This window comes from Gopherus flavomarginatus, chromosome 3 (assembly GCF_025201925.1).
Source record: "Gopherus flavomarginatus isolate rGopFla2 chromosome 3, rGopFla2.mat.asm, whole genome shotgun sequence".
Lineage (NCBI taxonomy): Eukaryota > Metazoa > Chordata > Testudines > Testudinidae > Gopherus > Gopherus flavomarginatus.
Window position 1 is genome coordinate 282,849,343 of NC_066619.1, and position 24,562 is coordinate 282,873,904.

At 42.6% G+C, this 24,562-nt stretch overlaps 1 protein-coding gene across 5 annotated transcripts in view; it reads left to right on the plus strand.

Annotated features, from left to right (window-relative positions):
• The window catches only part of SFXN5 (sideroflexin 5), a 176,150-nt gene that overhangs the window by 25,840 nt on the left and 125,748 nt on the right, over window positions 1-24,562 (plus strand). Inside the window, exons 3-7 of one of the 5 annotated variants that reach the window (XM_050943415.1) lie at window positions 4,745-4,822; window positions 21,740-21,790; window positions 21,887-21,944; window positions 22,276-22,302; window positions 24,050-24,104. In XM_050943415.1, the coding sequence (XP_050799372.1) occupies window positions 4,745-4,822; window positions 21,740-21,790; window positions 21,887-21,944; window positions 22,276-22,302; window positions 24,050-24,104 (269 nt within the window). Of the gene's footprint in view, window positions 1-2,121; window positions 2,332-4,742; window positions 4,823-6,995; window positions 8,113-15,001; window positions 15,344-21,739; window positions 21,945-22,275; window positions 22,303-24,049; window positions 24,105-24,562 lie in introns of those variants that run through there. The other 4 variants (XM_050943418.1, XM_050943419.1, XM_050943417.1 and 1 more) reach the window with 4 other exon arrangements.

Consider the following 24,562-nt stretch of genomic DNA (forward strand, 5'->3'; position numbering starts at 1 on the left):
AGTTGTCATTGACTTTTCACCTCTGGATCCTGCATTGCCATATCAGATTCTCCTATTCTTTAGTTTCATTTTAATATTCCCATCCTTTATGAGTATCAGAATTGTGTTGTCTGGGGTGGGGATGAATTGGAAAAAAAATCAATTTTTATCATGGCAAAAAATGCAAAAGTCATAATTTTATCTTAGTTGCTGTCTCCTCCCTTCATTCCCAAAAGGGGCTGCATATATTTTCATGTACATGAGGTACCTTTTTATCTTAAAAAAAATAAAAAAATTAAACTCGTTCAGGTAGGATAAACCTTTACTATGCACATGATATTGATAAAATTCTTATATTTGGTGGTGTTTTGATAGAGTTTGTTATAATTCCTAAATTATAGGGTTTTATAACTTTCCTATCATTTCTAACCACTTTATATAAAAGGAGGAACGTTCTACAGAAGCACTATCTACTGGAAGGATTAGGAAGATTGCACTTCCTCATTTTTTCCCTTTAGGAAGATTTTTCTGAGAACCATAAGGGCTAAAAAACTAACTTTTCTTGTTATTTTTTTAAGCGAAAATACAAATAATTCCATGCAGTCCTTCTTTTGTTTGTAAAAATTGTGGGATCTGTGACTGGCATTGACCACAGGACATATGACTAGCCATACTCGTAAGCATTTAAAGTGCCCGTCGTTGTCATATCTAGACACGATTATGTATATTTTGTAAAGTAAATCAGTTTCTGCTAGGAAAGGACCCAAACTCTCCTCCCCTCATTCATATATTAAAGCTGCTTGACTGTGAAAAGATTAAATCTCTGGATGATTAATTCCAGGAGGATCATATCATTATTTTTAAATACCTTGTGGTGTGTTCCAGTTGGTGTGTCTGCTGTTTTCCAGAGCCTGGATGCTGACCTAATCCCTCCTCTTTGGAGCAGGGTGTGAGTGTTTCTCTCCAGTACTTCTGCCTGTACCCCGGATGTCCCCAACACATCCCAGCCCCATCCAATGAACACTGCTAGTGTAGGGTGACTTCATAATGCTGGAGTCTATCTTCATTAAGTCAGCAAACCAAACCAAGATCAAATATAAATCCAGAGTGATTCTAGAACAGGGGTCGGCAACCTTTCAGAAGTGGGGTTCCGAGTCCTCATTCCTTCACTCTAATTTAAGGTTTTGCATGCTGGTAATACATTTTAACGTTTTTAGAAGGTCTTTTTCTATAGGTCTATAATATATAACTAAACTATTGTTGTATGTAAAGTAAATAAGGTTTTTAAAATGTTTAAGAAGCTTCATTTAAAATTAAATTAAAATGCAGAGCCCCCCGGACCAGTGGCCAGGACCCGGACAGTGTAAGTGCCACTGAAAATCAGCTCAAGTTCCACCTTTGGCACCTGTGCCATAGGTTGCCTACCCCTGTTCTAGAACCTCTCAGAGAAAGTAGGCGGGGGGACAAGGAGGTTTCAGATGAGGCTAGTGCTTTCTGAAAAGAGATTTGAGTGTACCAGGTAATGTGTCTGATAAAACTTGCCTTAAATGAATAGATATGGATGATAAAACATTTGAGTGACCGTGGAGGACACGAAGGCTGCTCTGTATTAGCTTACAAATGCTCTGAATGCTCTATGATTGTCCCACTGCTGTAAGGGCTGTGATCTGACTCCTGGAGCTGAGTCAAAAGGGGCTGTTCCATAAAACAAAGACTAGAAATAAAATATCTCTAGGGCAAATACTTCAAGGGCCATTGCAAGAACAATGGCTGGGCTAATAATTAGGAAGGGACTTCCTGCTGTGGCTCCAGCAAATTTGAAAGGCTTATTCTGCCAGGGCTGGGGGTTAAGATCAAAAGGGTCCTAAATAGAGTCCCTCTCTTGAGAGAAAGCAGAGTCAGTTGACGGGGGCTATTCAGGGAACAGGCTGAGACAGACAGAGTCTCTGTGGCAGGAGTCTGAAGAAGTTGGGGTACCTGGCTAACGCTGTGGGGGGAGGGGACAGGAATGGTAAGTGCTATGTAGATATGCCTGGGTTTAGGCTATTTTATTGTTTTCAAATCCTTGCTGTCTTGTGCTGTTTGGTGTTCCGACTATTAAGAATAAACGATACTTTGTTTTGACAAGGCTGTGTGATCACTGTGGATATACCACTGTCACAATTCCCGAGGGGCAAAACTGCAGGTGCCTATCTGAAGACAGACCTGCTGAGGTAATCCTGGTGAGCACAGGAGTCTGCAACCGAGCCTCTGGTCTAAGAGTTGGAGAATCGGTGATTCCACCCCACGAGAAGCAGCTTGTTGCCAGTGGAGATGCTCTCAGGCAAATCCAGAGCAGGGACAGCAGTGCAGGTAGCCCGGTAACCGTGACTGACCCTCACTGCTGAGCTTGAAGAGAAGAAGCTTGCTCTAGGGTTCATATTTCCTTAAAGCTGTTTTAATGTTTCCTGAATTCTTTCTTTCTTCATGTCTCCTGAAATTAAACCTCATTAGGTGTCTTTGCAAAGACCACTCACTTTTACACTTGTGTTGAATCACTGCTGATAAATGTAAGTCAATGCGAAATATAATACCAAGGCCAAAAATATGTGGATATATATGGAATTAGGTTAGTGTATGCAAAAATGGGCATTAATCCATCCACAACACATTTGCTCTGTAGAATGCTGGGATTGCCACTTTTTCATTAATGCATTTATGTACTGAACGCTTGAAAGGCACTAGTCATTCATTTATTGCCAATTCTGGTTGGCCTAAGTGCCAGCATTTCCAAGAAAACAACAAAGTATTCTTTGATGTTTGCAACAAAAAGGCACTAATAATCTGCCAGCAATTAGCCCAGCCTATAAAAGAACAAGTTTTGCTGTAATGATACTTGCCTAATTTTTGGAAGGACAAGCTTATTAATGTTTGTGAGGATCTGCGATACAATGGTAAGGGCCATAAATACCTAGGTAGATTATAATCAGATTTCATCATGTTCAAAAAAAAATCTTTGTTTATAAAGCATCCCTATCTAGAAATAATAGTTGTAACAGCTAATGCAGGGATGTTCAACTAAACAAGCCTGACAGTAACATTTAAAAACATTAAGATTCCTGTAGGGAATCCATCATTCAGGCAAATAATATGAATTGTCTTTGTTTTTAAACAAATGAGAAATATTTCCCTAGTCCGTTGACATTTTCTGCAGCCTTACTGCAGGTTTGGCAGGGCACTAGAAAAGCAGTGGCCTCCACTGAAGCCAGCCTTTACAGCCTGACTTGTTGTTCTGCATTTTGGATTAATTGAGTGGAGATTACTTTCCCCTTTTTATTACCAGACATCAAAAGAATTGGCCTGCAAGTTTCAGTCCAGTGCTTAATTGCAAGTTCATCCTTCCCCTTTAAATATGGGTATATATTCTGGAACCAATGGGACTTTTTGATTCAGCAATACATGAATATCAATACTTGTGATAATTAGAATACATGCAGTATTTAAAAACTGCCTTTTAGTGCAACACGACGAAGTTGCTTATTTCTGTATGTGTTTGTGTATATAATGGGTGGGATTTTGAAAAGGCCTCAGCTCTCGCCCAATTCTGATCTCATTAACTTCAGCAATCAAGCTCCCGTTAACTTCAGTGGGAGCAGAATGATGGCAACGCTGATTCTGAAAACCTGGCCCAAATATGTATATAGACAATATCGTGGTCTTTATTAAAATACCAACATTTTGCCAACAGCTACCACATGTTGGTACCCAAGATAGCACAGTTAAATCAGTTCTGAAGTATATGAAAATATTATTGTTTCTCAGATATATGGGGCCTAATTCTGATCTCCTTTATGTTGGTGTCAAGCAGGATAACTGCATTAATTTCAACGAAGGTACACCCATTTGAGAGCAGAAACAGCATTGACTTCAGTGGAGTTATCCTGCTCCACACTGATGTAGCTGAGATTAGAATCAGACATGCTGTTTAATAACTGTTGGTAGATGTTGAATTTTTAAGGGTGACCACTCTGTGTGTGTGTGTGTGTGTGTGTGTGTGTGTGTGTGTGTGTGTGTGTGTGTGTGTGTGTGTGTGTGTGTGTGTGTGTGTGTGTGTGTGTGTGTGTGTGTGTGTGTGTGTGTGTGTTTTCTTTTAATAATACAGATTAATTATATGGGCTAGTGCCTCTTACTGCAGTTCTTGAGAGCTTGAATTTACTTTACCGTATTTTTCAGTCCTTTAGTCCTTATGTAGACAAAACTCCTTTTCACTTCAGTGGGTGTTTTGATGGAGTCTGGAATTCAGAGTTTGGTGCAAGGTATGAATTGATTCCCCATAAATGCACTATCCATGGCACCTAAGTAGGTCATTTTGTCTTCAAAAAAGTGTTTCCCTAGCTGCGTTATAAATCCAGCCTCCTTCATGAGATGGTAAATGAGATTTATCACGCTAATTAAGAAGACTTCAGCTGAACAGACTTTCTGATACCGTTTGTGCTAGCATTCCTTGTTCTTTTGTGTATCCCACATAATTATTAGATACTTGCACAAACAAAGAGGAAGATGCCGTCCCTGTCTCAAGAAGCTGATAATATAAGTCAAATACAGATATATGTGCTAAATGTGTATGTGTGTATATAAAAAATACACCTATCCTGAGGCTTGCATAAAGAAGTGTGCTTTAAGATTTGCACGTGGTCCTGTAACCTAGATTCAGAGCCTTAGGTCTAATTTGGTCAGTGTAGAACAAATATTACTGATCATGCTTTATTGTTTTATGTATTTGCAGAGTCGTCTTAAAGAAGCCGTGCAGTTGCTGGAGGATTATAAACATGGGACTTTACCCCCTGGAGTCACTAACAAAGAGGTAATACATCTGAGCAGTTATTTACTGTGTTCCTACTTATGCATGGACAACTACTTTACTGAAGAAAAACAAATGTCATGTAGGTCAGTAGTCCCCAACGTGGTGCCCGCGGGCCCCATGGTGCCCGCTGGGGCATTTATGTGTGCCCACCTAGTGCCCAGCAGAGGACCTGCCGGGGACAGAGAACTCAGGCTGTGGGCACAGTGTTCTCTGTTCCTGGCAGGTGCGGGGCCTGCCTAGTTCCCAGCAGGGGAGAGAAGCTGCGGCCCCACACCTGCCAGGGACAGAGAACTCTGGGGCTGCAGGCTGCGGGCACTGGTGTTCTCGGTCCCTGGCAGGTGCGGGGCCGTGACTTAAGCCGGAGAGAAGCCACGGCCCCACACCTGCCAGGGACAGAGAACTCTGGGGCTGCAGGCGCTGGTGTTCTCGGTCCCCGGCAGGTGCGGGGCCCACCTAGTGCCCTGCAGAGAAGAGAATCTGGGGCTCTGCGCCTGCTGGGGACAGAGTACTCCAGAGCTGCGGGCACCAGTGTTCTCTGTCCTCATGGCTTTTCTCCGGCTTCTCTCTTCTCTCTGGATTCATATATTATGTAATATTAAATATGGTTTTTTATATTATTTAATGTACAAATACAAAATAAGCCTTGTAAAATTGTTGGCGCCCGCCACGCTGTTCTGAAAACATGAATGTGCTACTGGTCACAAAAAGGTTGGGGACCACTGATGTAGGTCTTTGTAGCCAATCACCAGTTTGGTACATTCCTGAGTTTGTACTGTCATGATTACCACAAGTTGTCATCTGTTGCTGATCTGTTTTTAGTAAGTGTTACTTTTTTTTAAATAAGTCCTTAATGATGGGACAGCTGATGACTGTCACAGTGCTGGGATCTCATGTGGCATTAGTTGTAATGCCAGTGTATGCTACTTCTGGAAGGAACTGGATGTCGTACGTTAGCTCTTCCATCTTCTTTTTGGCATTGGGCATTGTAACTTGGTGTGTGTCATGTTAATACTAATAATTTAATAGCAATCACAGAAATATAGGGCTGGAAGTGTCCTTGAGAGGTCATCTGGACCTTCCCCCCCACACTGAGGCAGGACCAAGAATACCTTGACCATCCCTGACAGGTGTTTTATTTTTGTTTTTGTGTGTGGGGAGGAGGGGGGTTAGGCATTTAAAAAAGTTTTGCTGAGCAAAATTCCACAAGAGATGGTTTAAAAACCTGTAAACATGTTAAATAAAAATTATTAAAAGTAAGCATAACATTTGAGTTTAAAGAATTGTGTCAATTAAGAATAACATTCACCATCAGCACCATCACTACCCTCCAGCTCTCACAAAGTGGGTATTTTGCTAGTTCTAGATCCTAAAAAATATGTTGCTTTCTTCACTAAGCTGAAGTCTCTCACCAGGCACGTCACTGTGTCCATATATTGGCAGCCAGAGTTGTCTATAAACCCTGCTTCTCTGAGGGGTCACATTAATTGCTGAAATAGCCTCACTGAAATAAATGCACTTACATTGTACGGCTCCTCCACCTGTCTTGTCCTGGTTTATGATCTCACTAGGGTTTAGGTATGAGATAGGTGTCAGACACTTAAGTGAGGCTGCAGTGTGTGTGGTTTTCTTCTTTGCCATGGTTACTGGCCTAGTGGAAGGAGGAAGCACTTTTGTCTTTTGACACAGTCCCACATGACATTCTCATAAGTAAACTAAGGATGTGAGGTCTAGATGAAATTCTAGATGGTGGGAGCAAAACTGGCTGAAAAAGTAGATATCTCTGGCTTGCTGAAGTCCTACAAGATAAACTGATACTTCTGTGAAACCCTTATCAGCTGTTCAAACAGCCCAGCAAAAACCTACCATCAAGTCTTAGTCCAGAGAACATCTTGTTGTGAGGGAGACGTTAAATTAATATCCCACCTGACTTTTTCTAGTGAGAGTTCAATTTTGTGTTACACTAACCCTGCCAGTATCCAAAACTGCCTTCTTTCCGTTCAGTGGCTATTGCCAAGGATTCCCCAGCTGCAGCTAATGGCATAATAACTGGGCTTAGTTTGTTTTCATTGCTTGGTGAAACAATTCCAGTACATGAAAAATGTAAGTGTAAAAGACAATCAGAAACTCTGTAACATCAAATATTTTCTTAATACATTTATTATCTCCTTGGCAGGGCTTTTAAAGAGAGATTTCTCCTTCTATGTAGATTCAGCCTTCTGAAATGAAACAGTCATGGACCGTTCCATCCAGAACTGACTCTGCCCCTGCTTGCCATGACTCTCCTTATGAGGCAGGTGCTGGAGTAAACACTCTTCATCCCCAGTGATCCTCTGGGGAAAGGTTCACAGCCTTGCAGCACAGCCTTCGGTGCGTTCAGAAGAAATTATTTTAGAAAGCTCAGCTGTTGCTCCATAGCATGAAACCAGGGTAATCCTAATCTAGAAATCCTCTAGAAAATGCAAGAAACCCAGCCAGAATTTTGCACAAAATCAGCCCTCTTACAGGCAGAGCAAATAGCCAGAGCTGATCCAGGCACAAAATAAGAAATGTTCCATTTTTATTTTAAAGTAGAACTATCTATGTAAAAAATATTATAGCTGCAAAGTGAAGTGCTCAAAAGCTGATGAAATGTCACAGTTCCAATCCATGTCCAGCCTTAACTCTGCCTCTGGGCATATTCATTATGATACAGTCTTTGGTTCCGTTATTTGTTCTATTGCTCTTGTCTGCAGTAGCTAAGCGTGTGCTCCTGTCAACCCCGTAGGCTGCTCTTTCCTAACCATGTTCTGCCACTACTCCGTCTTCGCTCTCTTGACACCTCTTTTGTGTTGTCATCCCTTCCTCCCACCGGTTCCCTTCCCCACTCCCATCTCCACCTTATCCTTGCTTCTCCCTTTTTGTTCTCCCTTTCCCTTTGCCCATTCCTCACCCCCTCTCATCACCACAAATTCCACCTCCACTTCCTCCTCTGTGCAATATTTAACCCAACCTCCATCCCCACCAGTCTCATTTCTTGCACCCTGTCCCATCACCACCTCTAGCCCTTCCCTTTCAAGCCTTCTCCCTGTCCTCCTCTTCTCTTGTTCCCTCTGGAATACCCAGTGGTTGCACACACTGCATCTCAAAGATCACCTTCATCCATGTTTTTTTGGTCTCCTTCTCCCTCTATCTCCTAACACTTACAGGGACTTTGGATCCCCCCTCCTGACACTGCCGCTGCAGCTGCACTCTCACAGTGACCTTTTCTCTTCTCACATGCTCCACCCCAAAGTAGTCTGCAAAGGAGTGAGGTGAGGTGTAGAGCTTCTCTTCTGCTGCTTCCAACCCTTACTACTATTTCTTTCTCTTCAAACAACACTCCGCCTGCCTCTTATCTCCACTCCCCCTCCAGGTAGCCACCGTTTACTGCCTCCGAGTCCTCCCTATCCACCTTCCTCTCTGACTCCTTTGCACTCCCTTTTTCCTCACAGCACAACCTCATTCATCCTCACTGTCTTCAACTTCACATTGACTTGTTAGCTGTCCACTGACTCCTCCTACCCTCTTTGTTTGATCTGGAACGATAGATCTGTTCTCCTGCTCACCAAAATGGCCATTAGTTTAAGATTGTAACCTGTTCCCAGGGGCTTTCTAGGAAAATGGACACACTCAAACAGGTGAAAAATGCATCTCATCTGCTAGTAGCTGCTAGACTACTACTAACCTCTCATTGGGAAAAGAAAAATAGCCAGAAATTAGAGGAATGGTTCCAAAACATATGGGAGATCGTTGTTATGGAAAAACTCAATGCATCAGTTAGATACCCAGCAAAATTGACAGAGAACAGATAGATACTTAGATATTTAGGTACTGTTTATTCAATACTAAAAGTACTTTGATACTGCCAACCCCCTCCCCTCCAGCACACCTGTCCAATTATTTTGAATGTTAACATTTACCAGGCATGCAAGGTTTGATAAATATGAGTAAAGTCAGTCATTTCACTCAGTTTAATAAAATCCCCAGAAATAACTCAGCTTGGGTGGCAGAAAGAGGCTCGCTCTGTAATATGATAATACTCTGTTAAACAGAGAGATCTGATTATTATATTACTGCATAATATTTCTCTAAACAAAAAGATCAGCTCAATGTTGTAATGATTAACACTTTAGATATTTACATGGCAATGATTTGTAAACTTGTTAAAACTTCCTAAATAATTACATTACAAAAATTTATCTTTTTCTTCTGGGGAAAAAAATCTAATGATTTGGGGTTTGCCTGGTATGTTGTTGTTGGGGTTTGTTTGTTTTTTTGAACTCTGCCATAAAGTAAGGGTTACATGAACATAACATATCTGAAAATGTTTTGATGCAAGAGGCATCAGTATCTAATTTCAGTTTGGGAATGAAAACTGTATTCTGAAAAGTTGAAAGGGAAGCACTGAGAGAATCAGGCTTCCTGACATGTCTCTTAGGCCTGTTAGGAATGAACAGTAGAGAGCTATAGACCTGTTTAATAGCTTAGAGAGACAGTAGTGTGATCCTTGCTGATGGGACGTCTGTCCCATCTTTCTCTGTGTACACAGATACCTTTGTGTCACTGAGAGCCCAGATTTTTGTCCCACCTGAGCGTTCCTCGGCACCTGTCAGCTTTCCCTCAGCTCCTAGTTTAAACAGTCCCATTACTGAATTTGCAAAATCTTTTTCATTTACATTCATTACAAGCTTCTGTGCAGTGAGAGAGAGGCAGCATGTTACATGTAAGGTGCCCAATCTTGCGAACTCTTTGTTTGCAGATTTCCCCCTGGCTTCTTGGAAGGCCACTGGTGGGATTGTGATTTTAGTGTGAAACTCTGGTAGCTAGTGATATTTGAAAGGAGATAGATTAAAAAGACACACACACTTGCACTCGGAGCCAATTTGCAGCAGAAGGTACAGACCGTAACACATCCAATTTTAAACAGAGCAGCCATTCCCAGACTGCCTCCTGTGGGGATCCTCCATTGGAACAAATGCATTTTCATTTGAAGGAATAAATACTTCTCTGAAGAAGAATGGCAGTCACAAAAATATTGGTGGACTGAATAAAGCTGCATACTCCTTAAAAGTGGCATTTTCTGCAGTCCATGAGCATTGCTGCCTAGACATCCTCAAACCAAAAAGCTTCACCAACTGCAGACATTATGATGTGACTTTTGTCCTCTATTCCCAGGCTTCTTTGCATCATTTATCTAATTTGTAGAACTGCATCTGTGTCCTCTATTTGCAAGAGTTCCTTTTCCAACCTGACCAACCGACCAGCACAGATTGAAGAACAGATTGATGCTGGCATGTCAGCAGTGGTAAAAGTTGAAAGAAGCCGTACTTGATGGCTATCAGCTACACAGAGAGATTTAAAGAATCCTTGTTTGACAACACGCCTGCTTTACTATTTTTATTATTGTGCTCTGTGCCGCACAAAAATGCAATGCAGGAAAAACAAGTGCTTTTCCCAAGGAACTTACAGTGTTTACTGGACATGGACAGTATTGCTCAGGCACTGTAAAACGTAGGGTGAAGGTCTCCTGTTGAAGGACTAAATTAGGGAGTCAAGGCTGTGAATGCTTTAAATTAATTTAAAGAACTGCAGCATTCTTTCAACCCATCTCCCCATGATGATAGACTTTATGTTACTGAAATGGCCCATGTCTTCATCTTTCTGTGCTAAAAGCTATCGAACTGTAATAACAAACCAGTAGAATCACTTCCCCCTAAATAACCTACCTGGTATGTTCTTCAAAACACATCCATCCCATTGTGCCTTTCTGTCCTAGTGTCCCTTTTCTTTGAATAAATCTCTACGGGAATGTCTGCGTGCTCTGGCATCAGCCAGAAACGTAAATCATTGCTATTTAATATTTGTATGACAGCCACATCCAGAGGTCCCAGTCCGGATCAATGCAGGACCCAGCACAACAAACAGACTAAATAACAAGGAAGACCGAAAACAGACCATGAAAGTATTTGCAGCAATTTTATATTCCTCCTGAACATCCTTCCTCTCATTCTTGCCCTCTGTCAGTGTGTCACAGCTTCTACTTGTGGGCTTGCCCACAGGAGACTACAAAGAGCCACAGTGTTAGCGTAAGTTACAGTGCTGTACAACAGTTGTACATGGCTCACTGTGCATCACACAAGGACCTGCAAGATAAAGGCCAAAATACACCTTAATTCTGCAAAGTTTTTTTGTGCCAAGTTAACTATATCAGTTTAGAAACTGATATAGTAACGTTGGTGCAACCTCCTAGTGTGGATGTGTTATACTGGCATAAAAAGGTGCTTATATTGGTTAACTTATTTCCTTAAATTTACCTCCATGCTTAGTATTGCACCAATTTAACTATATCGGTTTCTGAACTGTGCTAAGTAAACCAGTACAAAAAATGGCGTGTAGACCTGCCCTAAGTGACTTTTCCAAGATCACAGAGGGTGCCTGTGGTAGAGCAGTGCAATGAACCCAGGTTTCCAAAGTCCCAGGCTAGTGCCCTTATCACTGGACCATCTTTCTTCTCAAATTAAGCATGTGCGTATCTGTGGAAACAGAACCCTAGATTCGGAGCTCGGTGTTCCCATAAAAAAGAGGAAAATCGTTCTCTCTTGCCACAGAGAGTAGGACAGGAAGCAATGGGTTCAAGCTATAGCACAGCAGATTTAGATTAAATCTCAGGGAAAACTTCCTACCTGTAAGAACAGTAGGACAATGGAACGGGCAGCCTAGGGAAGTCGTGGAAGCTCCTTCACTGGAAGTTTTCAAATAGAGGCTGGAGCCATCTATCTTGGATGGTTTAGACACAACACATCCTGCATCTTGGCAGGGGGTTAGGCTAAATGACCTTTGTGGTCCCTTCTAACTCTGTGGTTCTGTGATTCTAGGTTCTGTGTTTTCGATGTAAGCAGTGTCAGGATAAGCTCTACACTGACATCTGGTGGAAAGAATTTCAGAGAGTGTATTTGCATAGGCACGCCTACCCTATCCCAGACTGCCAAGCTGTGGGACTGCTTGGTGACAAATGACTCGCCCTCAGTTGGGTGGTACTTGCTGGACAAGGGACATGGGTTCCAAAACCCCAGTGAATTGAGAGAGGCTGGGGACAGGTATCTGTGCCTGGTGGTGCAGTCTCCTTGTGGATCCAGAAGCACCAGTTCCACCCCCTCCTCTCTCCACTGTGGAATGTCAGAGTTGATTTTTTTTATTCCCTCAAGAATCTAAATACAGGTTACTGAGCTGAACGCACTTTGGGCTAATGGTGCACTAGCACTGGGGCTCCCCTACTAAGAGCTGAGATCACTAAGAGTGGAAATCACTAAAGAGCTGAAATAACTGAGCTGAGAGCACTGAGTACTGTGCTAACTAGTGGGGGAGCCTGAAAATATACTGTGGAACAGAGCAGCTGGCGGAGTGGAGCAGTTGTGGGGACGGCTGGAGCGGATCACGGGACAGCTGGTGGCAGCAGAGCGGCTGGCAGAGCGGAGTAGTTGTGGGATGGGTGGAGCGGCCCACAGAGTGAGCGGAGCCGAGCAGTTTACAGGGAGAACTGGAGCAGCTCATGGAGCAGAGCAGCTGGTGGAGTGGAGTAGTTTCTGAGGACGGCTGGAGGAGCAGAGTGGAGCAGCTGGTGAAGCGGAGCAGTTCGTGGAGAAGGCGGAAGCAGAACCCATGGAGAGGCAGGGCAGTTGGCCCCGGACCATGTAAGGTGCCCCTTTCTACCCAGGCTGGGGGGAGGGACCTCTACAGATAAACTCTTGAACTCTGGGGTGGCATTGACCAGAGACTTTTGGGTTGTTGGACTTTGGGGTGATTGGACTTAAAACCCTAAGGGGAAAAAGGACAGTGCCAAACGTACTTGGACGTGGGTTTTTGTTTATGGTTTGTGTTATAACCCTGTTTGTGGTGTTTCTCCAATGGGATGCTGCATTGATTCCTTCTTTTATTAAAAAGATTTTGCTACACTCAGACTCCGTGCTTGCGAGAGGGGAAGTATTGCCTCCTAGAGGCGCCCAGGGGGGTGTGATATGTGAGTGTCCCAGGTCACTGCGTGGGGGCTCGAGCCGGTTATGCATTGTGTTACTGAAACGGAACCCCTGGATACTGAACCCGGCCCTTGTTGCTGCCAACTCAGAGGGGCAGAAGGGTTACATCTATATATTTTAGGAAACTGAGCACATTGTGGGAGCTATGGCAATATAAATTGAAAGGAAATGTCTATATATTTCTCATGCACTCATCATTGCAGTGTCTTGACACTCAGATAACAAAGAGACAGCCTTTCCCCTCACCTTTTTTGTTTTTTTTTATTTTTATTTTTCATTCCACCACCCTCAGGACATCTAACCAGAAATCTTCACCCCTTTAACACAAGTGTGTCACTGAAAGAAATTGAATTAGCCATAGCAAGAGAGAAATGTGAGCTTTTAAAATGCATCCTCCTGGGTCCGAGAGAGAGAAACTCTGCTTCCATCCAACCCCGTCCCGTGAGCATTGGCTGAGCATGCACTCTGGCATGTCCCTTGTAGCTTCTCACTCCTGAGCCTTTCCAAATGCAGTTTTGGCAACTTGTTGTTTTGAAACTGTTTCATTTCTTCCCTATTAGTCTCAGTGAAGTGAAAAGAGACTCACCAGTATAATGGGCATATATTTATTACTGTGCTCTTCCTTCAATCATGCTAACAGCAGGAAGAGCCACTCATGCTGTCCCAGACACAGCAGAGAGCAGTGACTCTACTGAAGGCTAAACAGCATCCTTTTTGGAGGATAATAACTTTTCTTACCACTGTTGATGAAGAGCGAAGAGGTCCATTTGCAGTAAACGGTACTCTCCCCTCTCCAATCCGCTATTTCTGAGCTACATTTTATCAGAAGTCTGTATGCTGGGTCTCCCATTGCTTCCCTTTCTTTTTGTGGGATGTTTTCTAATGGTCTGAGAACAGAACTGGGAGCGCCTCTCTCCTGTATTTTAATCTTAACTATGACACTCTGGTCCCGTCCGTACTGGGTGGCGAACAGAACCTGGAAGCAATGCCTAAAGTCAATTCCACCGAAACAAGATCCCAGCCAGGAAAATTAGTTCCCAACAGCCTCCGTTGTATGTGTGTAAACACCCCACTCCCAACCCCGATGCTCCATGTGTGAACGTTCCCTCTAAAGCAGAAGGGGCACAGCTCCTGCTGGGCATCTTCCGCCATCCAGAGCAGGTATGGCTTCCTTGATGGGGAAGGGGGCAAAGACTGAGCAGGCTTGGGAGAGGAATGGGCAGGTTGCCGTCTTTCACATGTGTGTGCACACCCAGCTTCATCACACGTAGGTAGGAAAGATAACACAGTCCCCAAGATGGTATTATGTCTTCTGCAGAGAATCGCTGGCTGGCAGGAGTTTCTGGGGGCAGGGCCGGAGCAGTGCTGGGGTCAGAGCAGGGCTGGGTAGCACTCCCTCCCCACCCCACCTCTCTGCGGGGCTGTTCCGGGCCCTGCTGCACCCTTTGGAAGGTTCCTCTGCACCCCCCTAGGCGTTGCGCCCCACAGTTTGGGGACCACTCTGGTAGACTCTCTGGTGTGCAGTCAGTGTTCCCTAGTACTGTTTTAAAGAACACTACGTTAAAGCACACTGGGGAACTTTTAGTTCACACTAACAGGGTCTGCATGGACCAGTTAGTGCGCAACATCTTAGTGCACATTAGAAATCACACCCCTAGTGCACATTAACCCACTGGGTAGGTAAGTCCTGAGAGACAAGTACTGACATATGTAGAGTAGTACTCCTGCCTTTCTAAGATGAGGTTTGTTGCTTTGGTGCACATGAAAACACCTGAAAAAATAAGCCCTGTAGGAACCAATGCTCCATTGGCTAGTGGGAAGGAAAAGGCCTATAAGGCTGTCCAGTCCATATCTCCCTTTTTGATTTAAGACCCAGAAAAAAAATCCAGGAGCATGGTGAACCAGTTGTGACGTGGTAACAAAATAGAGGTTGTGATAGAATATGCCCCATATTCACACCCTGCACACTATTGTAATAATCTTTGTACAATGTATGCTTTGTAAGGTATCATTGAAAAACTCATAATTTGCTGGTCAGTATTGTCCTGGTAAGATATATGTGGTAACGTATGTGAAATTATAAGATTCCCCTGTAAAATGTTATTAACAGATGTTCAAAACCCCACAGCCCTGCCTATTTAGAAGACAGATCTGTCCTAAATGAAGAAATGTGTGCATGCCTTAATGTGCATTTAAAGAGTAAACAGAGGCATCGAACAGGAAGGTCAAACAGGTGGAAAAAAACCAGCAGGGAATATCCTTCCACATAGACTCTCAGTCTCCTGGTTCTCAGCTGGGAATGTTTTTCAAGAGGGGACTGAAACTATAAACAGGAGGGACTAACACCCCAAAGCACGTCTGTGTCTCTCTCTCCTTGCCCATCACATCCTCTGTTCCTGAAAAGACAAAAGGAAACAGCCATTGGACTTTGGGAGAAGATTTTGGTCAGTAATCTTACTGGAAGCATTTGGTGAGGAAATTTTGCTTGAATCTAATATAGTTTGTTAAATTAGGCACTATTAAGCATTTGATCTTTTATTTTTCTTATAACCATTTCTAACTTCTATGCCTCTTTACTTATACTCACTTAAAATCTCTCTATATATAGTTAATAAACTTGCTTTGCTATTTTATTTAATCCAGTGTGTTTAAGTTGAAGTATCTGGGAAACTGTTTAAGGTAATAAGCTGTCATATTATTCCTTTAAAGGAATAATGAACTTAATATATTTGTCCAGTAGAGGGCTGGGCAGTACAGGACATACATTTCTGGAGGAAGATCCAGACCTGGGATTGTGTTCGGATCACCCTGCTGCATAACCAAGACTGGTAAGAGTCAGGGTGTAGCTGGCAGGGTGCAGTTACACACAGACACTCAGTGTGGCTTTGCTGCTGGAAAGTTGTTTGTGAGCGGCCAAGGTGGGAGCTACTACAGCAAGGCATTATAAGGAACCAAAGATTGCAGGGCAGGGGTGACGCAGCCCCCCACTGATTTGGATTGTGCCCTGTTACGTCACACAGATGCCCCTGGAAAATTGAAGTCCACCCTCGACAGCTGCTGGCTGCCACCAACAATAATGACCATAACCAATGCTTTCCATTCTACATTACCTTCCATTTGAGGATGTCTATAACAGCTTTATAAAAGTTCATCTGTGAAGCCTGTCGCAATCCCCAGAAGGTACATTTTATAAATGGATAACTCAAGAGCAAAGAGCTTACGGCCCAAATTTTCAAACTTGGGTGCCATGGCATGTAAGCCCAGATCCACAAAGCTATTTAGGCGCCTAACTCCTGTTGACTTCAGTGGGAGCTGGACATCAAAATACCTTAAGAGGCTTTGAAAATCCCAGCCTAAGTAAGTCAGGCACCCAACTCCCATGAATTTCCTTGTAATTTGGTGGGTCCTAAGCACTTGCAACCCACATGGAAGTCCATGGGTATTAAGCCCTACGTCTCTCAAGTTGGGCACCCCCTTGCCCCATTTTGAATATTTGGGCCATAATGACTCTGTGGCAGACCTGGGGCACCTTTTGACCCCTTGACTCTAACCACTTGACAACACTAATGTCCTGTTTGATTCGTTAATGTATGTACTAGCACTAAGCAGAACCACTTCTTAGCAGGTCCTTGCTGTCAGCTTGAAATATTTCCCAGGGAACTTCCAAAGCAAAGTAAGCAGCACCCTGTAGGGACAGTATTTCTCCTGCTGGGAGTTAAACAGTTTTTTAAGGGGTTAGGGAAAAGAAGAATGATAGGAGATGCTCTTGTACATAAAGCAAGCCCTGATGTATCACACATTCCAGTTGCTATGCTGAAACACTCGGAATTCAGTGTGGGATAGATAATCCGAACTTTGCTTTAGTAAATCTTTTGCAGTTTCCAGAGTGAGAAACAACTGGCACTTGCAGACTGGGTGCAAACTCCAGACTGCTATCTCGTTAACATCAAAGTTTTGTGGGAGCAGGCAGGATTTTGCGAAAGGAAGAGAAAACCTCCTGTTAGAGCAAGAAAGAGGCTAGCAGGGTTCCAAATGAGACTTTTATGTCATTGTCTAGAGAAACAGAGACAATTACTTAAAAACTACTCACTTCTTTCCAGTGATTCACTCTTAAGCCTTGTCTATACTGGGGACACTTTTGCAAAGATTTATCACTGTTGCCAATTCCAGTGTAGATGGGCTGCGTGCAACATTTAAAGCACGTATCCTCTGAGCCTACTTAGGGTGGGTCTTTCCTTGCTTATGCATGCTGGCAGTTCATCTACAGTAGGTCTCCAGTGATGCTAACTCTGATTTCAGCAACAATGAGAAATTTTTGCCAAAGTTTCCTAGAGTAGACAAGGCTTCAGCATGTGAACAGAAAATAATCCACTCTCAGATCCATGGACTCTACATGATACTGCAGTTAGTGAAAGGAGACTTATTCCCTTCAGATTACACAATTAACGCTCATATTTTTACAATCAGATCTGTTAATGGGTAAGTTTGCGGTTGAAGCATCCTTTATATTTTTTAATTGAAGAGTTACTTTCAAGTGTTGTCTTATACAGTGGAACTTGTATTAATTTAGGTGGAATATATGGGCTAAAGGTATAAACATAATTCAATTACCATCCCATATTAAACAATGTTAAACAAGGCTTGAGGTTTGGTATAGAGACTTCAGCTTGCTTAGTGCCATGGTAAATACACCATTCAAACTCCTTTTAACTTTTTTTTAATTAAAGATAAAGAAAGGAAAGAACAACAGTTAAAAGGAAAAGAAATGGAAAGTATTGAGGCTTTCATTTTTTTAACAGCATCCCTTGTTCCCTATCCCTTTAGCAAGAGAGAATTTTAGAAGGAACCCAGCCCACCCCCCTTTGTCGGTCTCTTAGATGGTATCAAAGACGGTAATAATGGTCCTGCCGGGGAAGAGAGAAGAAGTGAGTTGAGATGGGCTGGAGCTGTTGTTGTTAAAGTCGGATCCTGTTTCATCCCAGGTGGTGGTTGGGATTCAGCTGGAGCTGGTAGAGGTGGTGATGTCATCTGGGACCCTCTCCCTGTCCCAGTAGTCAGGACATGTCTCAGGATCAGGATGACGAAGGCCTGGGGTCCCAGGAGGTGATGGGGGTGGCAGCCATGATGGTGAAGCTTGCTTCAGTAGCCAATTTTTCTCCTTAAAGTCTCTTAATTTAAGGTCTCGCGAAGGGAATGGTGGGTGGAATAGCCCATCCCCTCGTTATTTTGTCGACCAATTAGGCCATTTCTGACACATGAATTTTGGTTCGCTGATTTTTTTCTTCCCATTTTTTTTGTTTATCAAGCATGATTTTTAACACAGTCCATGAGTTACTTTAGTTAGTAGACCTTTATGTTTGGGCTAATTTTAATTATTTTGTCTCCTTTTCATACCTTTGCCCATCAGCATTTGTTGTTATAGGTTACTGTGACATTTTGTGAACTTTTATGTACTTTATCCAGTTGGGCTCACAATTAGGGCAAATGTGTATGCCTAATTATTACAATGAACCCCAAGTGAGTAATGCTTCTGTTTAACCAAAGATCGATTAACATTCCCCTGGGGTTACTTGGGTTTGTGTCTCCTCACTGTGCTCTGGGTCTGCCAAGCCTGTGACAAAGCCTTGCTGCCAGAGACATCCAGGCTTAAGGAAGTCAGTAGGAAGGAGAGCTGCGTGGTTGCACTCTGGGATTCGTGGAGCTTTGTGGCACTGCTAGAGCTGGTCGGGAGGATGCATCCAACCGGCTTCGTTATCTGCTGTTAAGCTCTGTAGGACTACAGCTGCAGAGCAGCTCTCTTCCACTTAAGATCCTTTTCTACAAATCTCCAGGGACCCCAATTATCTAATGGCTTTGGGTGTTATCCCCTCCAACTTTTGAATAATCACAGTAGAAACTCCCAGGGATGTCTTAAGTTCACATTTTCTTGTTCTTTACACAAATCACTGGTGCGTCTGTCACAAAGTAATAAGGTCCCTGCTCTTGGAACTGAAGGGAAAATAGAAACTTGGAAATCATGGATTTAAAAAGTACTAATTTGTCATCAACTAGTTTGAGAGCGATTAGACTATAATCTTGGAGCACTCGCAAATGGCCCTTGGAGCCAGTTCCTTCACAGTGGTGAAGCATGTGTCAATGAAACAGGAGGCAGACCTGTCATCCTAAAAAGTTGCTGTGGCCATAGGCTGTGCTCCTTGTCTGCCACTGCCCGTTTGGGTTGCTGCACAGAAAGTGAAGTCCTTTAAAAATGGTTTGGTTTGCTCTGGTTTTGTTTTGGTTTGGTTTTTTACTTGATGTTTCTTTTGTGTAAATCCAAGTTTGAGCAAATTTGCTACTAATACCAAAACTGGAGGGGTAGCAAACACTTGGAGTGGACACAAACTGCAAAGTGGCTAGTGTGACAGGTACGGCAGTTTCCTGCAATATTCTGGGTAAACCTTAATGGGTTAAGTTTAAGTACTTTGGGAGTACATTGTATTAAAAATGCAAATGGTTATGTATTATTTTGGGATTGCACATAATGTCTCTAGGGGGCAGTCATGACTAATGTAAACCCTAGGAACTGTTAAGAGCTTCAAAGAACTATTTGAAACAATGGGCAGACAAGAAGGAACTTTTAAAGTGAAGTGGGTTTTCCAGGAAATCTCCAGGGGGAAGTGTATGCAAATGTAAACTCCTCCATTTGTGCAAAAATTCAGCTTTTAGAAGCCTCCCCCTGAGGAGGGAACCTTTGTCTGCTCATCACCTGTTACATGAGGACAAGATCAGAGGCCCAAACTATATAAAGGAAGGACTCTGATTCATGGGTGTTCTTGTTCTGAACAAAAGCTTATACGAATTTGTAACCACAGTAGAGCCCCTGGGTGAGGTTTGAAGGACTGACACCTGCCAGAGCTCTTGTTGGAGTTGGGGTGATCTCTGGTAAGCTTATTAGCATGTGTGTAGGTTCTTCTCTTGTTTTAATATGCTTTCTCTGTCCTGCTTTCCCCTTAAGAATAAATGTGCTTGCTTAGAAAGAGTGGTGTGGTAACTGTGGGCAATTACTCTGTTTATAGCCTCTGTGGAGAAAGCAAAGCAGGCCTGCTTAGGCAGTATGATTTTCTGGGGAACTCTCAGCATAAGCGGGGAACTGTGCAGCCTGGAAAAACCCTGGTCAGGAGGGAGAGAAATGTGGGTCTCCGCTCAAGAGAGAGGACAGCTGAGGATCTAGGAGCCTAGAGTGGATGACCTTGCTGAACCATGAAGGGGAAATTCAGGTGCAGTTACCCTGAATGCTGACACATGGTATATAATTCTATATTATTAATGTACAGTAACTCCTGTGTGAAATAGGAACACCTGTGGTAGGAGACTGCCCAAAAGTAGCCCCTTATTTAGAAACCATGGGCTGAGTCAGATAAGCATAACTCTGGGATAACTCTACTTACTTTAGTGCAGCTGCTTTGGATTCATAGTAGTGTAAATGAGATCAGAATTTGGCCCTCCATCTCTAACATGGCCAGAGAAAGTGTGAATGGAATCCCTAGCTAAAACAGAGACCTGCTGTCAGCAGCCAGGCACCGGCTGGCAAAACCAACTACTCACAGTGTTGAATCTATTGGAAAAATGTTGTAGACTTGCTGAAAACAGAAAATGAATTAGAGTATAAAAAAAGTGAAAATGAGCTGGCAGAATCTTTAGGTGACTCATCAGGTGCATCTTGTAAAGTCTGTTTCTGGGAAGCAATGGGATAATCCAGTGTTCTGACAGTATTTGCTCTGCAGCAAGGAAATGCAGAAATATTGGGACCAGTTAGTGACCAAAATGCCCATGGAACCTGCTCAGAAGCCGTCCTCCGTCGTCATAGACTGTTTTTTCACTAGTGTGTTTGAAAACAGTTAGCTGAACAGGGACGCTAAAGGCCAGTTCTCTGCTCCCATGTCTAAGATTATGCCAGAAAATATATTGTCTTTGCTGTATAATGCATTTAGAAGAGGTAGAAACACATAGTCGAATTCCTCTTTGACTGAAGGTGTTTTTCCTTTAATATTCTGAAGGTCAGTTATTGTCTTTTATACCATTCTGCATATGCTGTATTAAAGAGGCTGCATGGTCCAGTGCGTAGGACGCTAGCCTGGGATTTGAATTCATCTTAGTTTAATTCCTTTCTTTGCCACACACTCCCTGTGTGACCTTGGACAAACCACTTACTTTCTCTGTGCCTCGGTTTTCCCTCTGTACAACGGGGATAATAGAACTGCCCTACCTCACTGTGGTGTAGTGAGGATAAATACACTAAAAATTGTGAGAGGCTCAAATACCGTAGTAACGGACATCAGTAGTTACTCCAGATTTACACCTTTGTGAATGAGATCGGAATCTGGGTGTAAATAATTACTAGGTAGTAGGGATTGCTGATAGCTATGGGCCAATTTCTACTATGCTTCCTCACCTGGAGGTACCTTGTTCCATGAATATTCCCTTTGAAACATACTCCTCAAGGGCCTTGATCCTGCACCAAGTTAATGCAAATTTTTCCGTTGATTTGAATGGGAACAGACCAAGCCCAGCGTGAGAGAGGGTGGCAAAATCCTATATCTTACATTAAAAAACTTCCATGCCTTAAATGACTGAACCATCAAATTCTGCACAAAATAAGTCTACGCTGGATATTCTTTTCTCTCTCTTACTCTCATCCTTCTTCCCCGTTCCTTTCAATTTGTTACATCCTCTTGTTTCCTTTTGTCATAAAGTGTATTGTAAGCTGTTTGGGACAGGGGCCGAGACTTTTGCAATGGGGCCCTGCCTCTGATTTGAGGCCTTTGTATGCTACAATCAATAATAAAAACATGTATTTTATGAATATTCATGGCACTTTCCTTTACAGTGAGCATTCTTCAATGAAGAAGATTTTCCTTGCACAATTGTTTGTGGAAAGGTGAAAACTGGGCCCCTCATCCTCTTGAAGTTAATGCGCCATTTGTATTTGAATGAATGTTTGCAAATACGTCACTGCAGTGTTTACTCACCTCAGAGTGGCATGCCCTCCAATGCCCACTGACTTCAGTGGGAGTCTTGGGAGTTCATTCAAGGTATTATTGTGCTAATCGTATGCTCAGATGTGTACACAAAAGAGTAAAGAGGGCAGTGTTCCTCATCTCAGAAGCTTATAATATAAGGTCTGAATTCTGCCATCCTGTCTTACGTTGAGCAGTGTCTTCCTCTTCAGGTGGCGTCATTGATAAGGTACTATTCAATGTGGGTAAAGGTGGCAGAATAGGGCCCTAAATAACAGTCTCTGACATCCAGAGGAAAGTTCTTAGAGTGATTCTTCCTGTTCCTTTAAGGTAACTGATCAGAGGATTAATGTGGGTTCTTCTGTGCTGATTTTTTAAAAACTAATATTTTATTTTATTTTTCTAGCTTTGGGGAGCTCAAAAAATAAAGCAGGTAACAAACTTTTAAATATTTTATTCCTCTTTTAAAATATCACTATTCCTTTCTGTTTTTCCTAAATGGGAAAAAGGTAGTGCTCCTTTCTCTGTCACGGTTTTTCAGTTACATTTTCTCTGACAAGATAAAATAGCATGTGCAAATAACTTTCCCCCCACCACAAGAGTTTTAATTTTATTTTAGTGTTTATATATAATTTTATGTGTTCATTTTCTCCCACTTATCTAGCCAAGAATGTTCCTGGTCTCTATATTCCCATTAACTGGTTTGACAGTTCTTCCATAACAATAAAAACTCTGTCATATCTTTCCCCTGGACAATCCCAAAACACTAGCAGACTGATTCTCAACCCTGTTTACACCAGTTTTTACACTGGTGCATCCTCATTGGCTTCATATGGAGATCTGGTCCTTATCTGCCTAAGGTGAGAAAGATCAAAGGTGACTTTTATGGGCAGCTGTGGAATAGAATAAGTTGGTGGTCTCAGTCCAGTTCTTAATGAACAGGTGTCCATAGCACAAAACTATCACAGTTGGCTTCTTTGTAAGTGGTCTCTACAGTGAGGCTAAGAACTGGATGGACATGAAGGTTGAACTTCTGCTGTGCCCAAAAAGTAGTGCAATAAACCATTATGATAGCCGATAGGATTTTACTGGAGAATTCTTCGTTTCAGTAACACCAGATGACCATGCAATCATGTTTTCAATTGGCAACAAGATGGTCAGGCTCTGTTGGATTTCCATGCAAATGTCCATGCTTACCTCGACCTTGTTTACAAACTGATGTATGCATATGTGTGAATGGAGAGAGCTTTCATTATTATTCTGGATTATTGAGAGAATCTTCACCCTTAATCCTAGGAAAATGTATACATAGATTTAGTGGGAGTGGGGGCTGTGTGGGTAGAACCCATCGTGTATAAAGTTAGGAAGAGTTAAATAAAACCTGTCATTTCAGAAAATATGCTTTTAATTTTATAATCACAGGAATTTTTGAACAACTCAATTTGCTGCAGGAGAACTGAGTAACACTTCTGAATAATTTGAATTTAAAATCTGTCCTGAACATTTGCTTAGAACTGATTTTTTTTATCTTCAGAAACTTTACTGTGTCAAAACTTCAAACCTACACACAGGACAGAAGACATTGCACTGATTTAGGTTGCTGCTTTCCATCTAGTCCACTTGACAATGACTTATTACTATCTAACCGCTGTTAGTGTCTTGTGTACAGTGAATTTAGCGTGAGTGTCCAGATTGCAAAACCACCAACAAAGGTGGCCTCATTGTTAGCGATCTTGGTAGAGAAACCAAGGATAGAGTGGGCCATGGAGACTAAATTCTGTTCTTGTCCCTAGAGGTAGTGCCTCCCAGGTCAGGGTTAAGGCACATTGATATGTGTTCTTTGTGGCCATTGCTACTGCTCATTATGTACCTGTTCTGTGCTTCTGTCTCCAGTGTTGTCAGCCTGTCACTAGCACTCAATTATGTCAAGAATTTTTAAAGGAGCAGAAAACCAATAAGCCGGAGGAGGCTTTTGTGAAGACTTCTGAATGGTCATGGGCCACTGATCTGTGCTGCAAAAACCATGTGCAGCATGCTGCTTATGCTGCTGTAGAGACACATATGTGTGTGTCTCTGTTCTCTGGTTAAACAGATTGTACATAATGGGAAGGGTCAGGCTCTTTGCTGCTTGCCAGCCACTTCCATGCTTTCATCATGTCTATTTGCTGATTGTTTTGTAGGCCATCATACATCCTGATACTAATGAGAAGATCTTCATGCCTTTCAGAATGTCAGGTAGAGTATATCCTCTAATCAGTGTACCAATCTGTTTACTAATCTTACTGAAAACAGATAGTAAATGTTATAATCCCGGTTTTGTCCCAGTTCTTTCTCTGAATCTTTTAAATATTTAGTGTCTGCCTCATTCTTCTCCATACCCCCTGGACATCTGAATGTGAACTTTAGCTTATCTCACCTCTGGCCTCTCTAAAGTGCCCGTCCCTGTGGTATCCAGGCACTCTGTTTACATGTTGGCATTATTTTAACCTTGGATCAAGGAAAGAAAGCTGCCACATAAACAAACATTCTGGTGCTTTCTTCCACTAAGGAGAGTGGGTTGGGCCACATACCATGGTGATGGGCATAGTATAAGAACCTAACTCGAACAGAATTCTTGAAAAGCACCTTCCACGCCACCAACCCATGTTCTTTCTCCCTCAGAGACAAAGTGCTTTTCTTTTGTGCCATACCAC